The sequence below is a fragment of the Oenanthe melanoleuca genome, chromosome 3 (genome assembly GCF_029582105.1).
Source record: "Oenanthe melanoleuca isolate GR-GAL-2019-014 chromosome 3, OMel1.0, whole genome shotgun sequence".
Classification (NCBI taxonomy): Eukaryota; Metazoa; Chordata; class Aves; order Passeriformes; family Muscicapidae; genus Oenanthe; species Oenanthe melanoleuca.
In genome coordinates this window covers 70,018,519-70,043,449 of record NC_079336.1, presented here as the reverse complement: position 1 = coordinate 70,043,449, position 24,931 = coordinate 70,018,519, and the positions used below count along the sequence as shown (strand labels likewise).

General features: G+C 37.2%; 1 protein-coding gene across 1 annotated transcript in view; it reads right to left on the bottom strand.

The window, feature by feature from the left end:
* Nucleotides 1-18,424: 18,424 nt before the first annotated feature.
* The window catches only part of THBS2 (thrombospondin 2), a 32,450-nt gene continuing 25,943 nt past the window's right edge, over nucleotides 18,425-24,931 (bottom strand). Inside the window, exons 20-22 of the mRNA XM_056488064.1 lie at nucleotides 24,014-24,111; nucleotides 21,630-21,769; nucleotides 18,425-20,944 (exon numbers count right to left, since the gene is read on the bottom strand). Of these exons, the coding sequence (XP_056344039.1) occupies nucleotides 20,937-20,944; nucleotides 21,630-21,769; nucleotides 24,014-24,111 (246 nt within the window). The 3' untranslated portion in view covers nucleotides 18,425-20,936. The remainder of the gene's footprint in view (nucleotides 20,945-21,629; nucleotides 21,770-24,013; nucleotides 24,112-24,931) is intronic.

The window sequence follows — 24,931 nt, the reverse complement described above, 5'->3', positions numbered from 1 at the left end:
AAACATACACACTAGAGAAAGATAGGAGATCAGAAAAGACTGAATATGTTGAATACTTACCAGCTGAGCCCTGCTGCAGAAGTCAAGGCCAAATACTTTCTGAGCAATAGGCTAAGGTTAAAATCCATTTTGTAGTTGTTACTGTTCTGCTCATGATTGTTTGGGGTTTTTTACAAAATCTCCATATGCATATGAAAGAAATCATTTGACTCCCTTATTAAGTTGCATATTTATAGTGAAACAGATTGATCTACAGACTCATAGAGATGCAGAGAGGATGACTGATACCTTTTTTTTGTTTGTTTTTCACCTTTTTCAAAACATACCTGGACTTTTTTGATGCTGCTTTGTATAACTGAATGAGCTTTTATTTTCTCAAGTAGTTAATAAGTTTTACTGTAAAAGAGAAAGACAATGTCACAGCAGAGATGGGAGGAGAAAAAATATGTAAAATCTTGTCTCCATATAGCTCAAACTATAGAGAGGAACATTTTTAGTCATATCAGCTCAAATTTCAAGTCTGTTTGATTTTTTAATTCTATTCCAGTGATAACTTACTCACTATTTGAAGTTTATCTAAGCTTTTGTAGTGTTTTTCAGTTTCGCCACACAGCTAAAGCAGAAGGATGATGAGGGCACTATTTTATTGCCTCTGCACTCTTCCATATTTTTATTTTCATTACCTTTAAGCATCAAACAGTTATATAGTCTTGGTGTGAGGCATGCAGATGTTTCAGCCAGTAGTAAGGAGCAGTTCATAGCTTCTGGAGCATGTCTGCTGCTTTCACTTTATTCATAGAAACCAGGTTCACACACTCCAGGATGACTCTGCAGCAAGAACCACATGGACAGTGAGAGGGATCACTAGATTCCCATGAAAAGCACACACATCCAAGGTCACCTAAGTCACTAAAGTCTGTCTGAGTTCATTTGCTAGGGTTTTCACTTAAACCTTAGAAACTTTAGCACATACAGCCAGGAGGGAATAAAGTGATTTTCTAAAGCAATAGTCCTTCTCTTCTTCACTCACTGAAGGTGCACAGACAAGGTTAACAATAGAAATAGGCATTATTCTACTCTTGCCTGTAGGGACTTGTACAGTAGAGAGAAAAGCTGGACTGAGGTTTAGTTCCAGCACTAAACATTTTCTGAGGAACCTTCAGGAACTGATAGGGTTCTGAAAATATACTCTCTACCTAGTTACTTTTTCCTTCTATTCCTTAACAAGCTTACCTATCTGGCCAGAGAACATCAGCTCACCATCATCACCCACCCTACTTTCACGTGATTCTGCCTTTGCCTTATCTAATTTTTTTCATTTTATACTCACTGTTGCTCTAGTTCACATTTGATAAACTAAGATACAGCAAATAAACTCTAGTCCAATCCACCAGTGAATAAAAACTGGAATGACTAAACAAAAAATAATTTTAAAACAAGGTTTTAAAACTTCTTGTTTCCATTGTTTCCATTTTCTGCTTGTTTTCATTACATGACCTTTCAAGGTCTCTTACCTTTTACTGACAGAATGGGCCCTAATATCCACTGGAACCTCCAAGGACCACTGCATAGCAAAAAATGAGCAAAAGAATAATGCACAAAAGAGAAGAATGTGTCTATCAATCAGGATGATTTAATTCTTCTATCACTGTTGCACAAATTTAATTAGATTTGACCAAAACTTTTCATTTGAGTTTTCATTGCCAAGGAAGCTTTTGTAGATTGTATTGACCCAGACAAAACAATTACAGAATTGTCTGAACTATAAATATTCCTCTTTCTTTCTTTAACCTTGGCTTGCATTTCTTTTTCCTTGACTTAAGCAATACTAATTCATTCTGAAAGGTTCAGGGGGAGTGAATCAAAAAATTAGTAAATAAAACAAATAAAAGATAGATAAATAACAAAATCCCACTGTGGTTTATCTGACCCCCACTAGCCATGAGAAAAGAGTTCTGAGGTCTCACTAAGGTTATAGCCCTCATATAGATTTCCAAAGATGATCACATTTGAGACTATAGACTTAAGATGAATTAATAAATAGCATTGTACCATCCCCTCACAGTATGATGTGTTTGTGTATTTATGAAGCAACGTGGGAGGTTGATGAGTAGAAGTGCATAGTACAGATTCTCCTAATATTTTACTGTGCTTGAGACATGAAAATAATGGAAAAAACACTCTTATCATGTCCTGAGAAATGGTGGAAGAGAATTTTAAAGGAAGAGAACGTATTGCTCCAGCATTCTTCAGAAACCCAGACATGCCACTCTTTTTTACCTAGTGCTGAAGACTGGTTAAAAGACACATCTTCAGATGGTAGCCATTCCTCCTCTTCCCACAAAGTTTGTTGAAACTCTTACACAGTGCTTGCTCCAGCTGTCTGTTGTCAGGACATCTTTTTTTGCCAAAAACTCTCAATCTATCTAGCTATACAAATCTTACTGTTTTTGGAAGCAAGGCTGATTTCATGAGCAAGCTCTCCAAGAGCTGACTTCTGCACTAGTGCACAAGAGGATAGCTCAGGTCAAACACTGGAATCAGCAAGGTAATTTTTCATAAACAAAGGAGACCTGGACTAAAGAGTGTGGTAAATCAGACAAGGAACTCTGGCAAAGAGAAACATTCTCCTGTCTGCATAGTAGAGTGCAGCTGAAACTGGGCTTGTGACCTCAAAAGTCACAGAAGAAAAATCTTTTTTTCTACCACATGTGTTGCTGATGTGTCATTACATGCCTTTTTAGAAACCAAATTAACCCATGCAGAATGCAGAACAAACTATGTTGATTTCAATAGTTACATACCACAGTTTAAGATACTCTCAAAAAAAACCTGGATTAAATCTATCAGAACAAGCAATAGGTAGTGTCTGAAAGAAATAATCAAGCTGACAGATACAAGATGGAGAGCAGCTACTAAAGAATGTGATGTGGAACTAAAAGCAACCAGCTGAAGCTGTCAGCATTGTTATACAGATGCAAAAAAACACCAAACAAACCCAAACAAATCATGTCTGCATATTCAGATAAGAATCCAGCCTGCAAAATAAATGAAGTTGATCTGCTTTCTGCTGCACTGTGCAGACACTGCTTAATGGAGGGCTATGTAAGGGGTAGGACTCTGTTTTTCAAGAAAGATGTGAACTAGCTGGAGACTGATCAACTGTCTGGAAAATTTGAATTAAAAGGAAAGTTTAAACAAACTGAGATTTGCAGAAAACAGAGGAAGACATAAAAGTCCTGAGTTGCTACTCAGAGTTTATTAAAAGAAAGTTTCTTACCCAGTTTCCCGGTGGTAAATAGCTCCAATGTCTTGTGTATGGCAGCACCTATTTTCCTACCCAAACATGGATTAGAAAGGACCACTTAATTCTTCTCCATTATGCAATTATGATTTATATGCCTATATAATAATGTATAAAATCTATTTAATGTTTCATTCTAATTGTAAATACTTCTGCCCTTTTGTTTCTTTTCCAATGTCTGAACTTCATTCCATATTATATTCATTTCAATAATATAAAATTGAATTAATTATGTGTGACATTTTCTATGATAATATGGACACATCCTGTTATATCAAGTTCATGAATGTGTGAAACACCTGCAAAGTCATCCATTGACCTGAAAAAGAAAATCATATGTGGTCATGCATCCATGTCTTTTGCAAGCATGTATAGTTAATTCTACTTTCCATTAAAACTAGTTCTATTTTAAAAATAAAAATTATTTCCCTGTGTCTGTGCTTTTGGTTTTGGGCATCTAATTAAATATGTAAAATGTTTCCTGTTTACTGTTATCCACTTCTATCTAAATATCAAACAGCAGATATTCAGTGACATTTTTCACACAGGTTTCCCTGTTACCCAGTTCTTCAGTCCCTACAACCCAAAGCCCATCCCTACCTCCAGAGCTCTTTGGTTACAGGCTCATCATCTGAGGCCAGGCTATTTATCAGGATGTGCTCATGTTAAGCACTTTTTCACATAGAAACTATAAATGATACCGAAAAACATTGTTAAACCATAAGTATCATTGATAAGCAATCATCTCACTGAAATTAAGCATGGCAGAACTATCCCAAGCCACAAGTTCATGGAATCATATATTTAATATGTATATACATATGTCTACAAAGTTAACTGTATTTTGCACAGGGAAGAGACTATTACATAGACTTTTGGACTCCTGAGAACACAGTGAAACTGATCTGCAGCTGCACCTGGCTGCTGTATAATCATTGGGCCATACACAACCCTTTCAACAGGTGTGATGGGATATGGAATGGCTCCTCTCTCCATCCTAACAGAACAGTAGGGCTGAGGTTTCATTTCTGAGAGAGCACCAGTAAAAATCATGAAAATGGGGAAACTATTTCTAAGACTTAAAAAACAAAAAAAACAACAAAAAAAAAAAAAAAAAAAAAACAACAACAAAAAAAAAAAAAAAAAAAAAAAAAAAAAAAAAACCAAAAAAAAAACCACTTATGTTTCTCCATTACAGAATTTCTTGAAATAAAAAGATGAAGCCTCCTCCACCAGCAGAGCCTGTGTCAATATCATCACTTGTCTGAGAAAGCCAAAGGTCATTTCCAGTGGGATGCCAGCAAAGCTGAAGCTACATCACAACACAGCATGTGCTATTTAATTCCCTAGTGAAGAAGCAGCAGAAATTCATGCAGTGGGATGGCTGTTGTCCTGCTGGAAGGCAAAGCTTTGTATTGAAAGAGCACAGCAGGAAAAATAGCTTTAAGGAACAGATACAACTTCTGGCTCCAATTCCTGTGTGGGATTACGCATTTGATTTTTTGGTTTCTGAAAAAGTGAGCACGAATGCAACTGCAACTTGTCTGTGTGGCTGGCAGAAACCTTTCACATGGTCTTTGCATCTCTGAACCTCCTGGCTTGGCAGGTGCCTCTGTGCTTCTGTGCTTCACTAAGAGACCACCAAACCTGGTATGAGCCACAAATTACCTCAAGTTTTACAAAAGAGTCAGCCCTGCCAAATCTTTCAGAGCAGAGAATTTCAGAATAACAATTGAGTGTGTCTGAATGACAAATCTTCAGGGCCCTGTGTGGCCTTCCTCCTTCCTTCCCTCCCTCCCTTCCTCATAGGGATTTAGCTGAAGAGAGGCTGGGCTGTTGTACCCTTTGAAATTAGCACACTGCTAGAAAAACAGTAGTCAAAGATTTGGGCCACAAGCATTAGGACTACAAGATAACCATGACTTTAGTAATATGGGATTTAGCTTTTAAAGAGTGTCACTTTTTTGAATAGATCTAGCCTAACAGATTTTGAGGGGAGTAGCATTAAAAAACCTGTGTCCTTTCTATCAAGTTGTACAAAACCTTATCTACTAGTAAAAATGAAAATAATATACTGTACACACAGTCATTGGTTATGGCATTTAAAATACGGATGGTAATCTCATGGTCATAGTCCTGGCATCAATAAACATTTGTTGGGTATTAGAAAGAACCCAAAACAACTAGTGTCAGTATACATTCAGAAAGAACAAATACCTGTAAGAATTCTTGTAGGCAAAATTGGTCTTTTTTTTTTTTTTAAACGTTTCAGGACTAGGATTTCTGAAGCTCTTTTTCAGTCTGCTTTTTGAGTGAGAACACATCCCATCCCTCGTGCAAAGCTTCTCCATTTTTCAAGACCTCATGCCCTTATGCTTGCAGAATGGAGCTGTTTAACTGTGACAAAAGGTAGTCTAAAGAAATATTGCCATACCATTTCTTCAAGGACTCTTTTGGCTTCTTGTGCCATTCATCCTTCTCAGAATCACAGTGTTTACTCTGGATGCTTTTGTTGGAATTGCTCCTTGGTGCCTGATTGATTTGCTGAATCCCTGGGCTGCTGCTGCCCTGTGACCCTGCTCAGGAACATGTTTCCCCAAGGCTGGCAGCCTGTGCTCACTCCAGGCACGGCTCCAGGTCTCCCAGGAGGAGCAGCTCCTCCACAACACGTAGTCTGCTTGGAGGAGTCCTGTTGGCATCACCACAATTGGCCTCCCTGGCACACTGGTGGTAGGAGATGCAATTCCAGGAGATGTGAAAGGCACAGGAGGATGGGGGAAAGAATGCTCTTCTCCCAGTCACAGATCAAATGCTTTTTTTCTTCACCAGGGCCAGAAACAGATTGCTCTGAAGTGACACTAGGGAATTGAGGCTGTTGCCCTGAGTGCAGCTGGGGCTCCAGCTGAGCTGCTGTTATTTGTTTAGGAACAGCAATTGCTCTCAGTCAGGAGCTCAGAAAACAGCATGTGTTTGGAGAGGCAGGATGATGCTGCTGCTGCTGTGAAGTACCAAGTATCCTCATGTCCCACTCTGACTGCAGTGAGAGCTGAGAGCTCTCAGCACTTTGTTGGCAGTGATCATCACCTCATGATTAGCTCCATGGACAATTAAGGCTTTCAGATACTCCCACACAGAAGTGATGAAGAGTTGCAAACATGAGGTTCTTATTCTCATTGCTATTATGAAGTGTGACTGCTGAAACATTCATTTCCACTTCGAGTATTTGTCCATATGTGTACTCCCCTGTTGGTATGCACACACAATATGGGGCTGCAAATTGAAATCTTTGGCCAGAAGGACCTGCTGGGGACATTCTTACTTCTTCTCTGTCCACCTGCTGTAATTCCAAAACTGCAAAGTGCAGTTCATGTATAATAGCACAATTTCTCCTCAACATTCATGGTCTCCCAGGATAATCTTGGTAATATTGTAAATAGCCAGTAGTGTTAGCTTAACAGTGCTAATTAAATAGCTGTTCACTGAAAGTTCTCTAATCAGATTTAGTTTGCAGTCAGAAATCAAATGAGATTCCTTCTTTGGGATAAGCTGTTTCACACTGGGGTTGCTGGATTGAAACTCTGCTCGTCTTTTAAGACAAAATTACCTCTTGCATAAAGAAAGCACCTTTTTACAAAGAAAGACCTGAGAAACTGCAAGAAGTATTTAAAGAGACCTAGTCAGCATCTGTAGCCATGTCCTTACCTAATTATCCATGTGGAGACTGGACTAACTGCTAAAACTTTTTTACAGAGACCAGTGGCTTTGTTAAGTTCATTAATAGAAAGGAAATCAACATTATACACTTTTGCTTCTTTACCCTATGTCCATGTGGGTTCAGAAAAGAACTCACAGCACTGAGTAGAATCACAGCAGCAAAGGACATCCAGATCTTGAAAGAACAAATCAGTTCTGTTCTCAAAGGGGCCAACCATTCCTCCAGTACACCCAGAGCAGGGGACAAACGACACAGACAAGTGGAAAAACAGCCAACTGTCCAAACACAAAACACAAAATTTGAGCAGTACTGTACATGAGAGGTGACCACAAAATAAACTTTTGAATAAACTGAACTTTGTACTGGATATTTATAAACTGGAGAGTGGTTTTGCAAGACACATGATGCAAGTCTTCTGCTCTGCTTCTAATCAGATCTGGAGCATTTTTTAACAAGCATGTTAAAAAAACAGGACACCTGAAAACACTACAATGGAAAACAAGAAAGGTGTTTTGGGCCTGTAATGTGCTACTTATGAGGATAAATTGATACTGGATTTTATGGGAGGAAGTGTTACAGAAAAAAAGTCTTCAAATAAATAAAAGGCTGCCACAGAGTTGGGCAGTGTAGTATTGTCTGTGTTCACTGCAGATAGGACAAGAAGTAATTGGTTCAAAGAGCAGCTAGAAATAGTTCATGAATTAGAGAAATTCTTCTGTCTGTAGCTGTGGTTAAGCATAATATCTAGGGCAGTTGTGAAATTCCTTCTCTGAAGAACAGACCAAGAAAATCATCTGTTAGGAATGGGTTAGATAGAGACAGTCCTGTCTTGAGGAAGAAGCATGGATCTTGGCCATGCCTCTTTCTTATTTTATAGCAAGTAGTTGATATAGTATAAAACTATTTTTCATTGAAATAGAAGTGGCAGACCCTTGAAAGGCATGGGGGTTTTTTTTGCCTAAAACTTTTCCTACCTTTCCACCGAATGCATATCTTTACTTCTATCCATATTTTCATAGACAATGTCAGTGTCCAACACCATGAAGAAAGATATTTAGTCTAAAAGATCTTACCTGCTAGAGGACAAATTAAACTAATTCCTCACAGCCTTTCAAATCCAGCCCAAGACTTTCCATTAGATACTAATGAGAAAGGACAAAACCTGGCATTCAGAAAAATTGTGTTTTGTTCTGCTCCTCTATGACCTTCTATGGAAATTAGGGAAACCCCCTTGACCTGCCTGTTACACCATTCTCTATCTGCCCTTCCCTCCATTCATGACTTCCACACAGGCTTTAACACGTGTGCCTTTAATCTTGGGCACTTAACAGATTTTCCAGGACAGCAAAATGCACCTCAAACTGTGCTTGTGCAGAACCTAGCAAGTTATCCAATAAGGCTTGACTAGTACTAATACAGAACAAAGAAATTACAACTTGGTTTTGTTTGTTTGTTTTTGTTTCACATGAATAGACCACTCTTGAGGGTTCTGAGATATTTCCAGGGACGCAAGCAACTCCAAGGGCACTGGAACTAATCACTGGCTTCCAATCCATTGATGTCTTTTAGCTGTATTTTCATTCCTCATGAGCTTTATGAGACACCAAAGAGAAAGAGATTAGAGACCTGCTAATCATAAGGAAAGATTTCAGTCTTTTTAACTGACTAGTAAAAAGAGAATCCACCTGGAAAACTTAATCAATCCTATTGGCACAAAAATCATATGTACTTTATAATCTTCAAAATGTCTGTCAAATTCAGCTCTGTCAAGTCAATTAAAAAACTGTCCAATGAGCTTAAAACTTCTGTAAGTCATTTACTAACAGATGATAGACAGATGGAGAGCATGGTTCTGCCAGCTTCGTGTCTTTGAGGAACTAGGATTTGTAAGAGCCCTACTTCAGTTACTACTTAATTTTTCACAGAAAAATCGATACAAAGCATGTTCAGTATCCTTAATGGGTTACTTCGTTTGTGTTTAAACTTTTCTTATTTCAGTCGCTGTCAAAGCAAACTATTTTCCATCAGAGGAATAATGTCCTTGTGAAGAGACATCATCACAATTCCCTCCAAGTGTCTAATTTTCTGATGGAAAGCAGGTGCCTTGGGACCACTCAGGTAGTTCTGTTAGTGGTTAAAGCAAGTTCCAGCTCTATACATCTACTGGTCTAAATAGGACTACACTCACTTTCTGCATCTGTCTAATAGAGTAGTCAGGACCTTGTTTTCCTTCAAGATCTGTGTAATTTGATAGTCTGCATGTGGTACTAAACACAGGTTAAATATAAGGTAACTGTACAACCTCACACACATCACTGTCCTAAACTCAGGTTTAAGTTCACCACTGATTACAGATTTTCTTGCTCTGTCCAACTTGCTGTTGAAGCTTTGCCATAAATAATGAATTAACTGATTCCAGGGCTTCTAGCAGTCTTGTAAGAGCTCCTTTACTTTTCCATCATTTTCTACAGGGTCATAGAGCAGCTGAAGTGGGAATGGACTGCTGGAAAATGTCTAGCCCAGCCCCCTGCTCCAAGCAGAGCCAGCTGGAATAGTTACTCAAAACTGATTTTTGATTTAGTGATGAGATTTCTTATATCCAAGCAATGGGCTATATATCACAGCAGCATTACTACATTTTTAGGAGATGACATATCTATTCCAATATTGTTAATATCTCTAAAATTAGCAATGTCAGGTGAATGCAGCTGCTAGGATCCAGAATCACAAGCATTTGGGTCCTTCTGTCTGCTCAGAGTTTGTTTGTTTAAGGTCAGAAATAAATCATTAATGAGTCATTCTATTCAAATGCCTTAGTGCAGGGATGTGAGTCAAACACAAGGTCAACTTGGATGAAGTCACTCCAGGGAACACAGGCAGTGGATCCTCCTGAACCTATATAGTCAAACACTTGCTCTCATCAGCCTGGATAAAATTAAGTGCACCTTGAAAAAAATTATTTTATTTATATCCCACTAGGAGTTTGTAAGAAAAATTTTCTCACTTAAGGGCTGCAACAGAAAAATATGGAATAATTATGATTCACTTTTGAATCAATCACAACAGGAATGATGCTATCACTCTGCATCCAAAAGAAATTTTTTTAAAGTGCATACCTCTTTTGGCTTGGACTTGAGCTTTAGAGTTTTACTTTCCAATTCTATACATCTAAATAATAATTTTAAAAAAATTATTTTATTACTTATTATTGTTCCAAGAGAAAACTGTGTTCCTACACTAACTGAAAAGAATGTATAAAAAGTCAAGCCAGGTGTAGGTATCTACTTAGATGGTTAAATGCCATTTCTGGTTGGGTTTGGTGGTTGGTTTCCTTGCCTTCTCCCCTTCCCCACCCCCTTCCCTATTTATTTTCTGTAACATCTTCTGTCTCACCCATCTGGAAATAAATCTTTACCTACAGCTATATCTGCAAATGAGGCACAGACCAAATGGAACACACAATCCTTTATGACCAGCATTCCTTTGTGAGACATGATTTAACAGTTGCCCTCAGCTCAACATTAACAATCTCAAATAATTTCTGTTTTCATCTTTAAGAACCCTCAGTATTTCCTAGCTATGAACATGGATCAGTGGCCTTTATACTGTTCTGAAAGTATTAAGAAAACAGAAAAAGAGAAAAATCTCCCAAGTAAAAGGAATGTTATTGAAGATTGACATTTCTGTAAATTCACTCTGAGGAAGATATACAGAACATCTGTACTTTATGCATACATCAAACCCTTCATCCTGCCTTTGCACAAGTGAAGTGAGAATTTGGCTTTCTGGTTTTATAGTTATTAGATAAAAAATGCACAGCAACACAGAAAGCCTAGCAGCTGGCTTCTGATACTCAGAGCTCAGAGTTCCCCAGGGTATCCTGCCAGGCAGCTCCACTGGTTCAGACTCTGGCTGATATTCTCTGCAGACCAGACCCTACATTTCTGCAGGTACTGAGTATGGTCTGAGCAGAGTGTTCTTCTCCCTCTGCCCACCTCTTCTGTGTGGTTTGTCAGTCACTATAAAATTTTGTGTAATTTTACTGCTGCTGCTTTTCCTGTACTCATTCCTCTAAGCCACATCTGGAATGTTACATGTCTCCATCTGACAGATTTCTGCTGGCTTTTCAATAGCTTCAGTAAAGTGATATTGGCATAAGTACTGTAAAACTGTGGAGGCCCCTTTGCAGCACAAATCATCACAATATGTCTCCATCTGCCACTGAGCCTGAAAGTTTAATACTGATATTTTTTGTCTATGACTATTTTGAGACAGCAGCTATGCTGCTGTTAATGGGAATTGTGCAATAAATTAATTTTTCTTTGTGAATTGCATGCAAAGCCCTGTGCACGTGAACAGTTAATTTGAATATGTCTAAATACAAGTTTGACCTTTTGTACAGACATAGTCACAAGTGCCTTGTGACTGATTTGCAGGGTGAGTCAAGTTAGTAAAGTTAATATTCTTGATATATTAATCAACATAATGCTTATAGTAATAGACTTTAATAATTGAGTTTCCCAAGGTTTTGTGCCTCAGAACTAAACCACATAAATTCAGATGCACTCCTCCTGCTCCTCACCATGCACTATCTCAGTCTCATCACAAGGGTCAGTGTTTTCCTTCCTCTATGGCAGCATCTCTGACACTCATGAAGCTCCACAACACCTTCTAAATAAGAAAAAAAATATCTCTCTGACAATTAAATAATTCTCTTTATAGTATACAAAATGTGCTTCATTTAGGATGAAAATAAGGAGGATTGTTGTTTTTTTCAATTTACTCCCTAAAGTATCATCCATAGAAGGCAATGAAAAAGAACTTTAGATAGATAAGGTAACAGATATTTTGGCATTCATAGTTCTGTATTAGACAAGTTTTTTAAAAAATCATTTTGGCTTAATATGCTTCAGGAAATTAAAGTGAGGAAAATCTAGAAATCATTAAAAGCCCCCATCAGGAACTTATATTTGCTGTTGGACCTGGCAAATAACAGCACCAGTTCCTATCATTGGTGGTTTTGTCTTAATTTCTCTCTTGCTTCCTTCTCAGAACCTGATGGCCTGTAATGCTGACTGACTCCCACCACCTTGGCAGTGCTATGCACTTCCCAGATTTGTGGCAGGTAAAAAGGGGAGAACTTTTTATCTTTCCTATGGGTTACCCCTAGGAGAAATGGAACTTCTCATACAATAGGGACATCAGAAACATAAATACATGTCCCAGGTGATTAGATAGAAAATTATGGTTATGTCAGGAAATTAAAATGCTCTGAGATGGTTTCCTTTTGAATTAATAAATTTTTCACTGTTTTGGTTTTATTTTATGTTTCAAATGATGACATTTGCAACATAAGTGTCAAGATTTTTGCTCAAAAATGATGCATGTATCTCAAAATTTTGAACATGTCAAAGGAAAACTGGCAGTCATGACACAGCAAATTGCCAACATTGGCTTATCCCACAAGGACACATCTATGCAGACTACTGAATGGACAGTAGAAGAGGTAAAGATACTTCAATTTATACCTCACTTATTAATCACGGTGAAATATTTACAGTTTCTTGCAAAAATTAATCTTTCTTCTTGAGAAAAACCAGATCTGTGTTGTGAATTGTTTAGATACCACAGCCCAAAGGTTTTCCAAGCCACTCCTCAGTGTTAAAACTTTACTAGAATATTGCAGGAAGGGGCACAAAAATGTACATTGATAATGTCTTTTCCATATCCACATGGAAATACAGCATCAAAATTGGACAGAAAAGTGAACTTCCTCTTTATAAGAAGGTCTTATGTGCAAACACACACATTAATTTCTTTGGAAACTATAGACATTAATGCAATATTTTTACAAATAATATTTTATTTCTTAAAGTACCACAAAAACGACAGTGGCTTCACTCTTTTGGGAATTGTGCATAACCTAAGAAGTTGATATGAAGTAATAGCTGATCTGAAATAGGTTGTGATTTACCAACTGCATTGTTAAATCACAGTATTTTATGGTCTGCCAGGAGAAAGAACAGATGGAAGAAAGTATGTATATAATTAGGGAGCTAAACAATGCACACTTTCTGAGAAATAGGACCCACCACATTATGAGCTTGTCCTGGACAGGAATGAAAATACACAAGCAATTGCTCCTTCCAGTATTGTAACACTGCAGTGGTTTGCACTGGAATTTCTCTAAGAACTCTTTCAAATCATTCCATGCTCTGGGACATACAGGAGCACTATGAAACCCCAGTTCATAGAAGGAAAAAACAAACAGCACTGGCACAAATGTTTCAGATATAAGCAAAAAAGACTGTTTAATTTTAGTCTGTATGCACCATTAAGAAAAGAAATAAATCTTAAGTGCAGTATTCAGGTGTTAAATCTGGAACTAGATTGTACACAGATGCATTGGCATAAGGATAAGGGAAAGTATTTTTAGTACAGGCAGCACAGAAGCCATGGAGCTGATCTGCAAACCTCAGTGCTTGAAGCAACTCTCCACAGCCTTGGCACATATTCCCCCCTCTCTGCAGAAGACTGCACCCAGGATAGCTGTAAGCAGGGCTTCTTACCTTGGCTATTTCAAGTGAATTCATGCCACAGGTTCTGATTTCAGTAACTCAGCACTGTCTCTCCCATCAGAATGCTGTTAATGCCTTCTGCAAAAGAACTGCAAGAACAGCTCTTTTCCTCCACGAAAGAGTCAAATGGTCCTGGATAGAACATTCCTGCCAGTGTGATTTCAGTAACCAGACTTCATATCTTCCATGCAGTTAGGAATGGCTGCTGATAAAAAATTCATCTCCTCATTTTTATGTTACTGTAGATGGAAACAGAGTAAAACAACCCTAAGGCATGAAAAGATTACAGGAAAAACCCTTCAGTCACTGCAAAAAAGTGGATATTATCCACACATCTTCAAATATAAAACAGTAAATATTTAACTCTCACTTTGAAAATATTCCATAAATATTATTTGTCTTAATAATAAACTCAGATAATATATTAAATACCAGGGTCATTTGTTAAATCAGGCATTAGGTCTGAAATATTCTTCTGTACTCAGAACTGCAGATATGTTTGAAAGTCTGGGCCTTACAGTGTATTGGTCTCAACCTGCCAAATCTAACAAGTTAGCAGGAAAGAGTTCTTTTGATCTATGTCCCCAGCATAGTGGCCTGTGGTTGAATAAATAATTAGAAGGTAAACAAGAGAATATGGAAGCATTCAGTTAAGACTGTCTATCTTAATTTCTCTTAAAGGGAGGTTAATTTAAGTTTAGAGGAAATTCTGGACAAGGAATAGCAGGAGCTGATTTTTTCATATTGTTGTCAAAATGACTTGTGTCTTCTTGTTTTAAAATGGATGGTCTTGTGATAAAGTCATTGCCCTAGTGCTCAGAATCTCTCTGCTTTGTTTCTGTTTAGCTACAGCTTCCCTTTCCCTTATGTTTAGGAGTGGGAGGATATCATTTTCTCTCACCACAGTGATGGCTGATTCTAGGCATGAAGAACAATCAAGAGGTTTCTTGATTGTCCAGTGATGGACAATACAGCTTCTATGCAGAGTTGAAAATCATTCTATCTATAACCATGAATGGTTTCACTTCTTTCCATTGAATGAATAATACTGATTTAAGGTGTATTTCAAGTTCAGACACCAGTTTTTGATGGAGACATCAAGTAAGGTGACCCAAATAAATAATTTATCATTGTTGACCATTTTAATATTGTTTACTAATCAAAGAAAACTATAAATTCTTCAACAAAAGCAATGAATTAAATCTTATGGAGGAATTTGGAACAGTAGAAAAAAATAATTATCACAATGTCCTCTGTGTAAAATTGACTGAAAGCACAGTGACTTTATTTCTTTCTTAAAAAAAATACTTAGAAAGAAGGATTTCCAAGAAGAAAAAAACAAAAAAAAATGTGGTCTATTGCCATTTTACTGCCTGTGTATGCCCCATTTCTCTGAAAATTGTGCAAATCTTGACCTGAGCACTTAACAGTGTTTTGGTTTTCTTCCCTCTCCTTTACGAGCGTTGGAACTTTTTAAATGGAGAACTGTTTTTCTCTAGAACAGTGATTGACAATATCTTTGGAATTTAGTCTCACTTCAGAAAGCAATTGATCTTCCAGTTGTCACTAGTTTCAGCTCGAAACAGTGCCCCTATTTCTTCAGCATCCAGGGTGAGCTACTGCATGAAGTTAAACCCTCTGGATTACTTCCACATGCAGATGGGTGGTCCTTTGCTTCTGGCTGAAAAAACCTAGACACTGAGCTGAATCTTTAAAAACCAGGACAGATAAATTTGCTTGGGCTCCAGCTCTAAACCACTGTAAATTCAGAGATACACACCAGTCTCACCAGCAAGGAGTGCTTTAACAATGTCTTTCTATTGGAGGTTGTTGCTATTTGCAAGAAGGCAGAAGCAGGAACTCCAGGAAGTAAATTGGATTGAATGATCAGTCAAAAACTGCCTTACATGAAACTGAAACCATTAGGTTTCTTTTTATTAACATACATGGAAAAAAATTTCTCAAAAATTATCCATTTCAGCTGCTAACGGTGCTTGCTATCCTCTCCTTTGTTCTCTTTTCCATCAACATTATTAAAAGAGAAAAAATCAGCTCATAAAGGGGGTGTCAAGGCTATTGTCAGAAGTTACTGAATGACTATGCAATCTCAATGACTAAAATAATTTTCTAAATTACAAGTTACCTTACTACAGTTGTTGCTAAGATTTGAAGTATGATTTGCAATGCAACCCTCCAGCTTCCAGAGGCCGGTGCATTTAGCAGTGCTGAAAAAGTTCAGAAATAACAACAGATGTCCAAAACCAAAAATTCACTTGCTTCTAGAGGAGATACACCAAACACTTCTAGCTCTAAATATCAAGAAGAACAGGTAATAACCAGTGATAATTGACAATAAAAAAGCTTGTAAAACATCTGTCCAACTCATTTGCCTGATTTCAGCTGTGGTCAGTAGCAGCTGTCTAGGGAAGGCATTAAGAACAAGCCAAGCACAGAATGATACTTCACCTTTGCAAAATATGCAGATTTTTCTCTGTCTGTGTGCATGTGCATATATGACACATCTGCACAAGAGCTAAAATGATAGATTTGGAGAAGGCCATAAACATGGGGAGCGTCCTGTACCTACAACAAAATATTAACAACACAGCAGCTGATCTTTTCAGCAAGCAGAGGAAATTCTTGTACCTTTGATGTACCATATGAGCCCATTACAGACACTTGCACAAAGCAGTAAAAGTGAAGTAGGATATTGTTTTTCTAACACACAGTTTTATGATGAAATATATACTATTAATTCTTTCCAAAGTCTGGGAGAAATCAAGCCTGTCAATGAAATTAAACCGCAACAAACCTGAAATTGGTAAAAGGAAATTTATACTGCATAGAGAGCATAATCAATCTCTAGAGCTCTCAATAAGAGAATTGGGATTAAAAATCTGGGATATTTACATGAATAACAAAAATATTTGTAGTTATGTCAGTGCAAAATAAACCACGCAGGCACAACGACAGACCCACCCATTAACTGCCTGGGGCTGAGAATGTTTCCCTTCTAGAAGTGCTAATGTATGGTGTTCAATGATAAATGCTTGACACCTTCCTCTAGTGAACTTGATATTGGCAGCTTTCAAGAAGCAGGATAATAGATTAGAAGAACCTTTGGTTTAATCAGCACCAGGCTTCTTTTCCTTCAAAGTCCCCCTTCCTAATCTACAAGGGTGGTCTTCTCCACAATGGAAACAATACTGTGCCAAGTTATTACATAGTTACATTTTTTTTTCAAATGGCTTTACAGAGCAGATGTTCCCATGCAAGCATTAGAGCTCTTGCTCTGTGGATGTCAGCAGCACAAACCAAACACTGAATCTCATCCAGCTATCACTCAAATCCATAGCAAAACTCCCACTGAGCTGACCAAGATGAGGGTTTGGCCCACTGACTGTTCAGCTCCTGAGCCATCATGCAGCCAGCAAGGAGTGCACACACATGTTAGCACTCATGATACTATTATTTGGGCTGCCTGATGTGCAAAATCACAAGTACAATCCTTAGGTCGAATTATTTCCTTTTTTTTCAGGAGTAAATCGTGGCAAACCTGCTTCTCTTATAATGGACAAATCCTTAAATACTGTGACTTCAGCTTAAATCCTCAGAATTCAGTGGTTGATCCAAAGTTCACCCAAAATCCTCACGTTTTAGAAGCAGTCAAGAAGTCTCATCAGAACTTAATTTTAGAAAGGTTTGGGGATTTCAGGATTTCCTGGTTTTCTGGCTGGCCCAAAACTAGTTAGATACATACAAGATATAACAAGTATTTTAAAGGTGAGGAAATTTATCACTGAATTTTAATAAATGGGAACCTGATGCCCAAGTGAAAAAAAATTCTGCCTAGTATTACTCATGTGTTAGTGGCAGAATCCTCACCTGCTCTACTCAGTGTGCCCTTGTGAGAAAAAACAGCCTCTCCGCTGGAATTTCAGACCTTCTTCTTCCATACCTATCTCATTTCGGGAACCAGATATGCAGACTCCATAAAATTTTTAAATATGAATTTTTACCAGATTATGCAAATACTTCTGAGTATCTTCAAAAACCTTAAAAAAGGTAGTTAGAACAATGGACACAGGTCAGAGGATGCCACTGCTTTAGGTGCACCTGCTCATTCATAGCAGTTATGCTTTTTTTGGTCCTTCACTCCTGTTTTTCTGAGACACCCTGTACTAGTGCTAAAATGTTGCTGTTATGCTGTCACACACTTCCAGTCATTTTATTTCCCTGGTTTTAGCTTTGTGGGGGGTTGTTTTGTGCCATGAAGAGATTTTTTTTCCCCATAGAATCATAAGTGCTCATGTTCAAAACTCTCATGAAGATGCATACCAGAGTTTTACAAAACTCTTGAGAAAGTGGATAACAAGTTCTTGATCACTCTATTAGCTGAATAATGTCAATCATTGATGTCCTTGCAGCTGTTTACAAGACTGAACACTTGTATTGTTTCAAAGGACTCATCAAAAAATGTACTGAAGACTACATGGCTTTCTTGTAAAAGGTTACAAGTACTCTCATGGGAATCAAAAGCCAAGGAAACCAAATAGCTAGGATATTTGTAAGGCCAGGAAAAGTTAGAACTTGTGTTCACATCTCAAAACTGGCATTTTGACATGCTGGGCATTCTTATTTTTTGTAATCCAATTCAAATTCCCTTCACTGTGAGTAGTTTATACTCATAGGAAAGATGTCTCATGCTAAGAATTATATCTTGTATTTTATTGACTCTGGTTTGTGATGGTTCCTGAAATTCTCCAGCAGGAAGGCAATCCCCACTCACACCAACGAATCCCAATGACTCAGATGGGACTCAGAGAGGCAGCAGTTGCAAAATAAGATGTATTTGTTCAAACACATGGGCCAAGACATAATACAGAGAAGCAGGACCATTTCTCATTCACAACACTATAAATAAAATTGGTGATTGTTTGCCAGATAAAGCCTTCATGGGAATGATGTCTTGTCAGAGATACTAGGAAACCTGCTGCTTACAACATTAGAACACAGTCAGTGATTTTTTAGCGAAGTAACAGATTTCCTGGTTTGCTTGAAATGAACTGGTTTACAGCAAGGCAAGAGGCATAACTAAGGGCTTAGAGGAATAGAATATTTTCTTTAAAGAAAAACTGTAACTATAAAAAAGGTAAAGAGATTCTGGAGTATAAAACCTTTTTACAGTTTATTTCCTATTATTAATTTCTTAAAATATATATATATATAAAAATGAGGATCTGACTAAATGAATCAGGACGTCAATTGATAAATGTCCGTCCCTGTAAACAAATAAATAATTATTTACAATCTTTGGCAAAACAAAATGAAATTTCATCAATCTCACTCTCACACACACTTGTAAGAAAAAAAAAAAAAAAAAGAAAAAGAAATTTAAAAAACCCATCATAAATAATTTACATAGAATAGGAAAATTATGATACAGTCCAAATATTAACATCTTCATACCTAAACTGATGTCTCTCTCTGACAAAACAAAAAACCCTACACAGCCATTACTCATTACATTTAATGAAGTCATCCTCCATTCTGCTTGAAACTTGGGGATGCCATTTGAAATACCAAAAGAAACTGAAATATTTAAAAACCTCATGAAAAAGATTTTTGAAAACAAAACAAAACAAAAAAATCAAAACAAAAGAAAAACCAACAAAACAAACCGAGAAAAAATTTTAAAAATTGATAATATGAATACTATAAAATGTGCAATAAAGCCAGCAACTGTTGATTCCTTTCTAATGAATATAGCCACAAAATCTATTTCAAGGGAGAAAAAGTTGATTTGACATTTAGCTCACTGTGCCCCAAAAGAAGGCAGAGGTACTGTATTCTTCCATTAGGTATCCCATCTATGAATAAAATTACACCAGCCTGTGTTCTTTTTGTGAACAAAGATCATACATCTTAAACAAAACAAAAATGTTAAACATATCTTACTATTGTTTATCTGAGTAACTGTTGTATCTGTTTAGAATAAACACTGGTACCCCTTCAGCATTATTTAAGAAGTTCTATATACAGCAGACATACGTAACAATACAAAAATATTAAAACTAGGGTAACTGGATATATATTAAGGTTCCATTTGTAAATTCCTTATTATTATTCATTTAACTTTAAAGTATACATGACTATAACCCATGGAGCTATACTTAAATGTAGGCCATGCTTTGACAATATCTACATATTGTGATATGCTTTCAAAAATAGCTTTAAAATATCATTATTTGTGAACATATTATTGATGGATTATATGCTTTAAAATCAATTATCAGAGAAGGTAGCTTGGTGTGATAATCACAATAAATACTAACAAAATATTTATAAATGGAACCTTAAATTCATATGTTACCAAATTAAGTAATGGCAGCATTGCCACCTTTTAAAATACCCACATCAGAATTCAGGATGTCAAAGTGCTTTTTGCAGCAGAGGTGGAAAAGTGGTACAGGTTCATTTTGCTCCAAATGGTCATGGTATATTCTTTATTACAAGGCAATGCAGAATATGATGAAAACAGGGCAACTGGAAATAATTTTTTGAAAGTCAGACAATAGTGATAGCTTCAGATATTTAAATTAATCACTCTTCCCTTTTAAATGAGAGTTTCTAATTCAATACTTTTTGGCCTAAATGAAGCCCCTACTAAAGATTCCTCTAGGTTCCAAATTTGACAGTTCTACCAACAATAATTTTAAAAAGTGTTACTAAGAGTGTCCTTATCAACCGAGCACCTTTTTGAATCAAGAAATGTTTATCATTGATCTTTAATATCCAAAGTAATTTTCACTGTTGATGTGGCCCTCCATTACTTTGTTACAATTACCCAGAAGCTCTGTGTTACTGAAGTCCAGTCTTGATCAGAGCAAGGAAGTGTCAACCATACACCCAAAAAATTAAGACATAAATTTCCTCACTTAAACATAACGACTGAATCATCATTCCCCCTCTTTTTCTCCATATATATAAATACATTAAGTAATTACAATTTTATATGTAAACGTCATTCTTTTAAAAAAGACAAGTAAACAAAGAAACAAACAAGTTTTGCTAAGTTTTCACTCTACAAAAGTGTTCTAATGTATCAATCTGCTTTTGCTTCAGTGGTGGGTCCGATGTTCACGTTTAGGTTTCATTAGTCCTGGTGGTGAGAAGGCACTTGGGTGGAAGGGTGGCTGAAGCACTCCCAGCAGCTGGGAGCATCCTGGAGAGAGGGCAGGAGGTACACAAAAATAGAAACTGGGAGTACCAGGGTGTACTGAGGTGTCTGGGTTGCATAGCATCTACAGTACTTTGCTGGTAATGCAGCAACCATTGCTCAAGCATCTGAAAGAATAGGGAAAAATATATTAATTGTGGTTGGGGTTTTTATGGTTAGAAAGTCAATCACACAAGAACTCCACCACGATAACTAAAGAGAAGCAGCACAACACTTCTGTTTCAGTTTAATTTTTTCATTTTCCTACCAATGGGAGGACATTTATGTAAAACCACATTTGCCTACATATAGAAAGAGACAAGCATGTGTACATGCAGCTATGTATCTGAATGTATATACAAAATCATATACAAGAAAACCTGGAAAAGCATTTTCTGTACTTCAAAATATTTCAGACAAGGCATTACAGACAGACATGCTTATTAAAGATATCTGCTCTCTTTTCCATGCCTCTTGAAAGAGGGGTGATCCAGAAGTATTTCTCTGCCTGCAGGACAAACTGAAATAGCCTACAGAGGACAGTGGATATACAGAGAATTCTAAGCAAGTCTCTCAGAAATTTCTGCCTCGTTTTTTTCCAGGTGGATAGTATTAAACATCTGGGGTTTATTATTCAAACTGAGATTACTCTTGGGGCAAGGAGCATTCATGGCATTTCACCAAAGCTTTATGCCATACTATGATACTACAGATTGCTTTTCATTTAGAGGATACTTTTCATTTAGACATTTTGTGCTTGTTCCACAAGTTATGAGACGCTTAAGCATCTTCCAGACATTTTTTGTAACTAACCTCTGCATTCATATTTGAGGTCAGAGAAATAGACCATCTCTTGAGAGAAGACAAAAAGACCTAATCGTCCACCAGCAAAAGTTGTGTCATAGATCGGTCCAGAATCCACCATGACTTGTTTCCCTTCATAAACCAGAACTCTGTAAAGAAAAACATAAATTAAACAAGGAGGATAATACAGTGTCCAGTGTAAGAGCTGCTAACAGTCTCGAAAATCTGTAACAGAATTCATTTTAACAGGGCACCAGTAAACTCAGCTTCATTGTAGGGATCACATCCCATCTCTCACACCCACCTGGCTGGCAGCCACAACACATTAATCAGAAGCAGTGGGGCTGCTCCTTAAGTGATTTTATGCACACCATCTGCAAAAGATTTCCCAGTTCTTTATTTAGAACAGTCATGTCTCCTGGAATGAACTATGTCATGTACTAGCATTCACTGATAAGCCTCTGTCCCAGTGAACTCGGGGGTTAGCACACAACCTTGTCACATCACTGAGCAAAGCTGGCTTTGCAGCTGTGTGAACAGCTGATTTATTTATCTTTAGGTGCAAGGGCCAGCATCAGAAATTGGAAGAACCATCCCTTTAGAGTCAAACAAAGCATTAACTGGAGACATGCTGAATCTCAGTATCAGACATTTTAATAGCTTAATGAAAGCTGGAAGGATTTGGACACAAACAGCTAGACAAATAATAAATTGGAAAAGGAGAACTTGGGTGTTTTTTTTTTTTGTTTTGTTTTGGAGGCTTTTTTTAGTATTTTAGGCATCCAGCCTGGAGACAAAGGACCTTGAAGGACAGCACTTAATTTTCTTTATCAGAGACTGCATTTCCACAAACTTGGATCCTCCGCTTCTCCGGGGAGACCTTGAGATAATCTAGAATTTTAGGCTCTCAGTCTCCTGGGCCAAATGAGAAAATAGTTCATAGTTTGTTAGTTAGACTAGTCTTTGGAGGCAGGAATTATTGTCCTGCCTCAATTGACAATATATTAGTTATAAACAGCAAGATGGCTTCACATAAGGACAAAAACACTTGAACAGCTTCCTAGAACTCAGGGATTAGGTAGGGGCAGGTTTCTGTTTAGACAGAAATGCACGTCTAGTACTTGTAATGAAGTATTCTCTTTCCTGAGAAGTGCACAAAGAGTATGAAACTGCTCCCTGAGATCAGTATTTAATGGATGGTGAAAAGAACAGTAAAAAAAATGACAGATTTTCATGTTCATATAATCCTATTTAATATAATTCTCAAAATATCAAGAGCCCAAAACATATGGGAAGAGTTTAGTAGTTCATTCAACCCACCAAAGAAACTACATAGCTCTGATCATGTTCATATGGATTTGATATTTCTGTACAAATAAAATTGTTTCATGACTACATTAGGGAAAAAATTAATTCATTTTCTATCAGGACATCCTAAAGTATGAAAGAATTTATTGCCCCAAACTACAGAATTTGCTTGATTAATCAAATGTGATACCAGTGGTAACATCTTTTGTCTGACACTATGTAGATTCTGTAAATAAGTTACAGGTAACAGCAAAATAAAGGAAAAAAATCAAGTTTCCTTTTGACGTATATCAGTCAGTGCTTTGCACTGCAATACACTGAAGCATAAAGAAACTCCTCTCTTTCCAAGAAACAGGTAACCTAGTCTATCCTAATTTGTCTACACTTTGTCTTTCACAGACAAATGAAAACCCCCTGCACACAAGCACAAGCAAGACCTGTGCAGATAAGGTCTGACCCTACCCCATGAAAAATATCCTTTACAGTTCCAGTAGTTAGTAGAAGATAAAACTGACATGGGCAGTTAATGCTCAGTCTTTGGAACATGAGCTAAACAGCTGGGCTGTACAGAAAGTCATTTGCCATAGCTCCTTGTGTGCATTACAGACGTGCCCATGGCCACTTCTGCACTGTCTTGTGTAAGCCACTACAGGAGACAGGATGCTGAAGTAGACAGGCTCTTGGCCTACTTCCCTGAGGCAATGTTCGTGTTTATAATTATTTTCATTCACTGAAATTCCACAGGCTGGAGAGCAATCTCATGTTCTAATCTTGCTTTGAGTTTTGCTCAGGAATTTTTGGTCTCTTTACAGAAAAGCTATTGAGAAAGAGGTCTTTTTCTTTTTTTTTCTTTAATTTAGGGTATTTAGCTGATGTAAATATTGAAGCATCCAGACTAAATTAAACACATCTAAAAAGGAAAATAACTTATTCTGAAGATAACAAAATGTTCCCAAAATCTTTGTCAAACTGTCACACAAATAACATAATTATCAGAAACAACAATGAAACTGATAACATAGCTTTTAAATCAGAGACTAAAGGATTGCTACTAGAAAAAGTAGAGGTACAGAAATATTTCTTACTTTATTAATCCTGTTTTAGGCCTATGAATCAAATGCCACCTGTAGGCAGTATAATCTTTCCAGCCAATGTTCTTGGGATCATGCCACAAAGTACGCACCTACAGCAGGAATACAAATGATTATTAGAAACACCCTGTGCCCACCATAGTAACTGCCAAAGCTTATTTTCTGCAGAGTATGAAACTGAAAATAGTTTAACATTTGATTGTATCAACAAAAGAATTCTTTTATGGGGTGAGAGTAATGGAAATTTGTCTTAAACTGCTGATCAGTCATTTATCTGCAGTTTCACAGCTACAGCCACTGAAGACCATTTCAGCATCAAACCTTGACTTCCTTTATGACATCAGAGAATCAGTTGAATTGGAAGAGACCCACAAGAATCATCAAATTCAACTCCAAGTCATGCAAAGGACCATCCTGAAGAGTCACACTATGTGTCCAAGAGTACTGTCCAAATGCTTCTGGAACTCTTTGGGTCTGCACATACACACAACTGGGCTGACAGAGCTGATGCTGCATGAGTGCCTCCAGTGACAGAGAGGAATTACAGCTTGCACAGATATTACTGCCTATGGCTGCTTCTTGAAAATTTCCACTCAGTAACAGTCCTGTCAATTCCTGTTCACATGTGAAGCCCTACTAACTTAATTTCCAAAATGCTCAAGTTTCTTCCATGGTTGGACCCTATTTTGAACAGAAGTTTCTCTCATTTTTAAGATGTCTTTTTTTCTGTCATTGGTTACTGTACTCTAAACCAAGCATAATTGAAACAAGCTAGAACACCAAAGAAGCAAGTGCCAATACAGAAGTAACAAATGATTTGTGCATAACTGAGACACCTCTCTCATTTTCCTTTTGATCACACCTCATCTTCCTTTTTACACATGGTAATTTTCTCTGAAATACAATGCATGT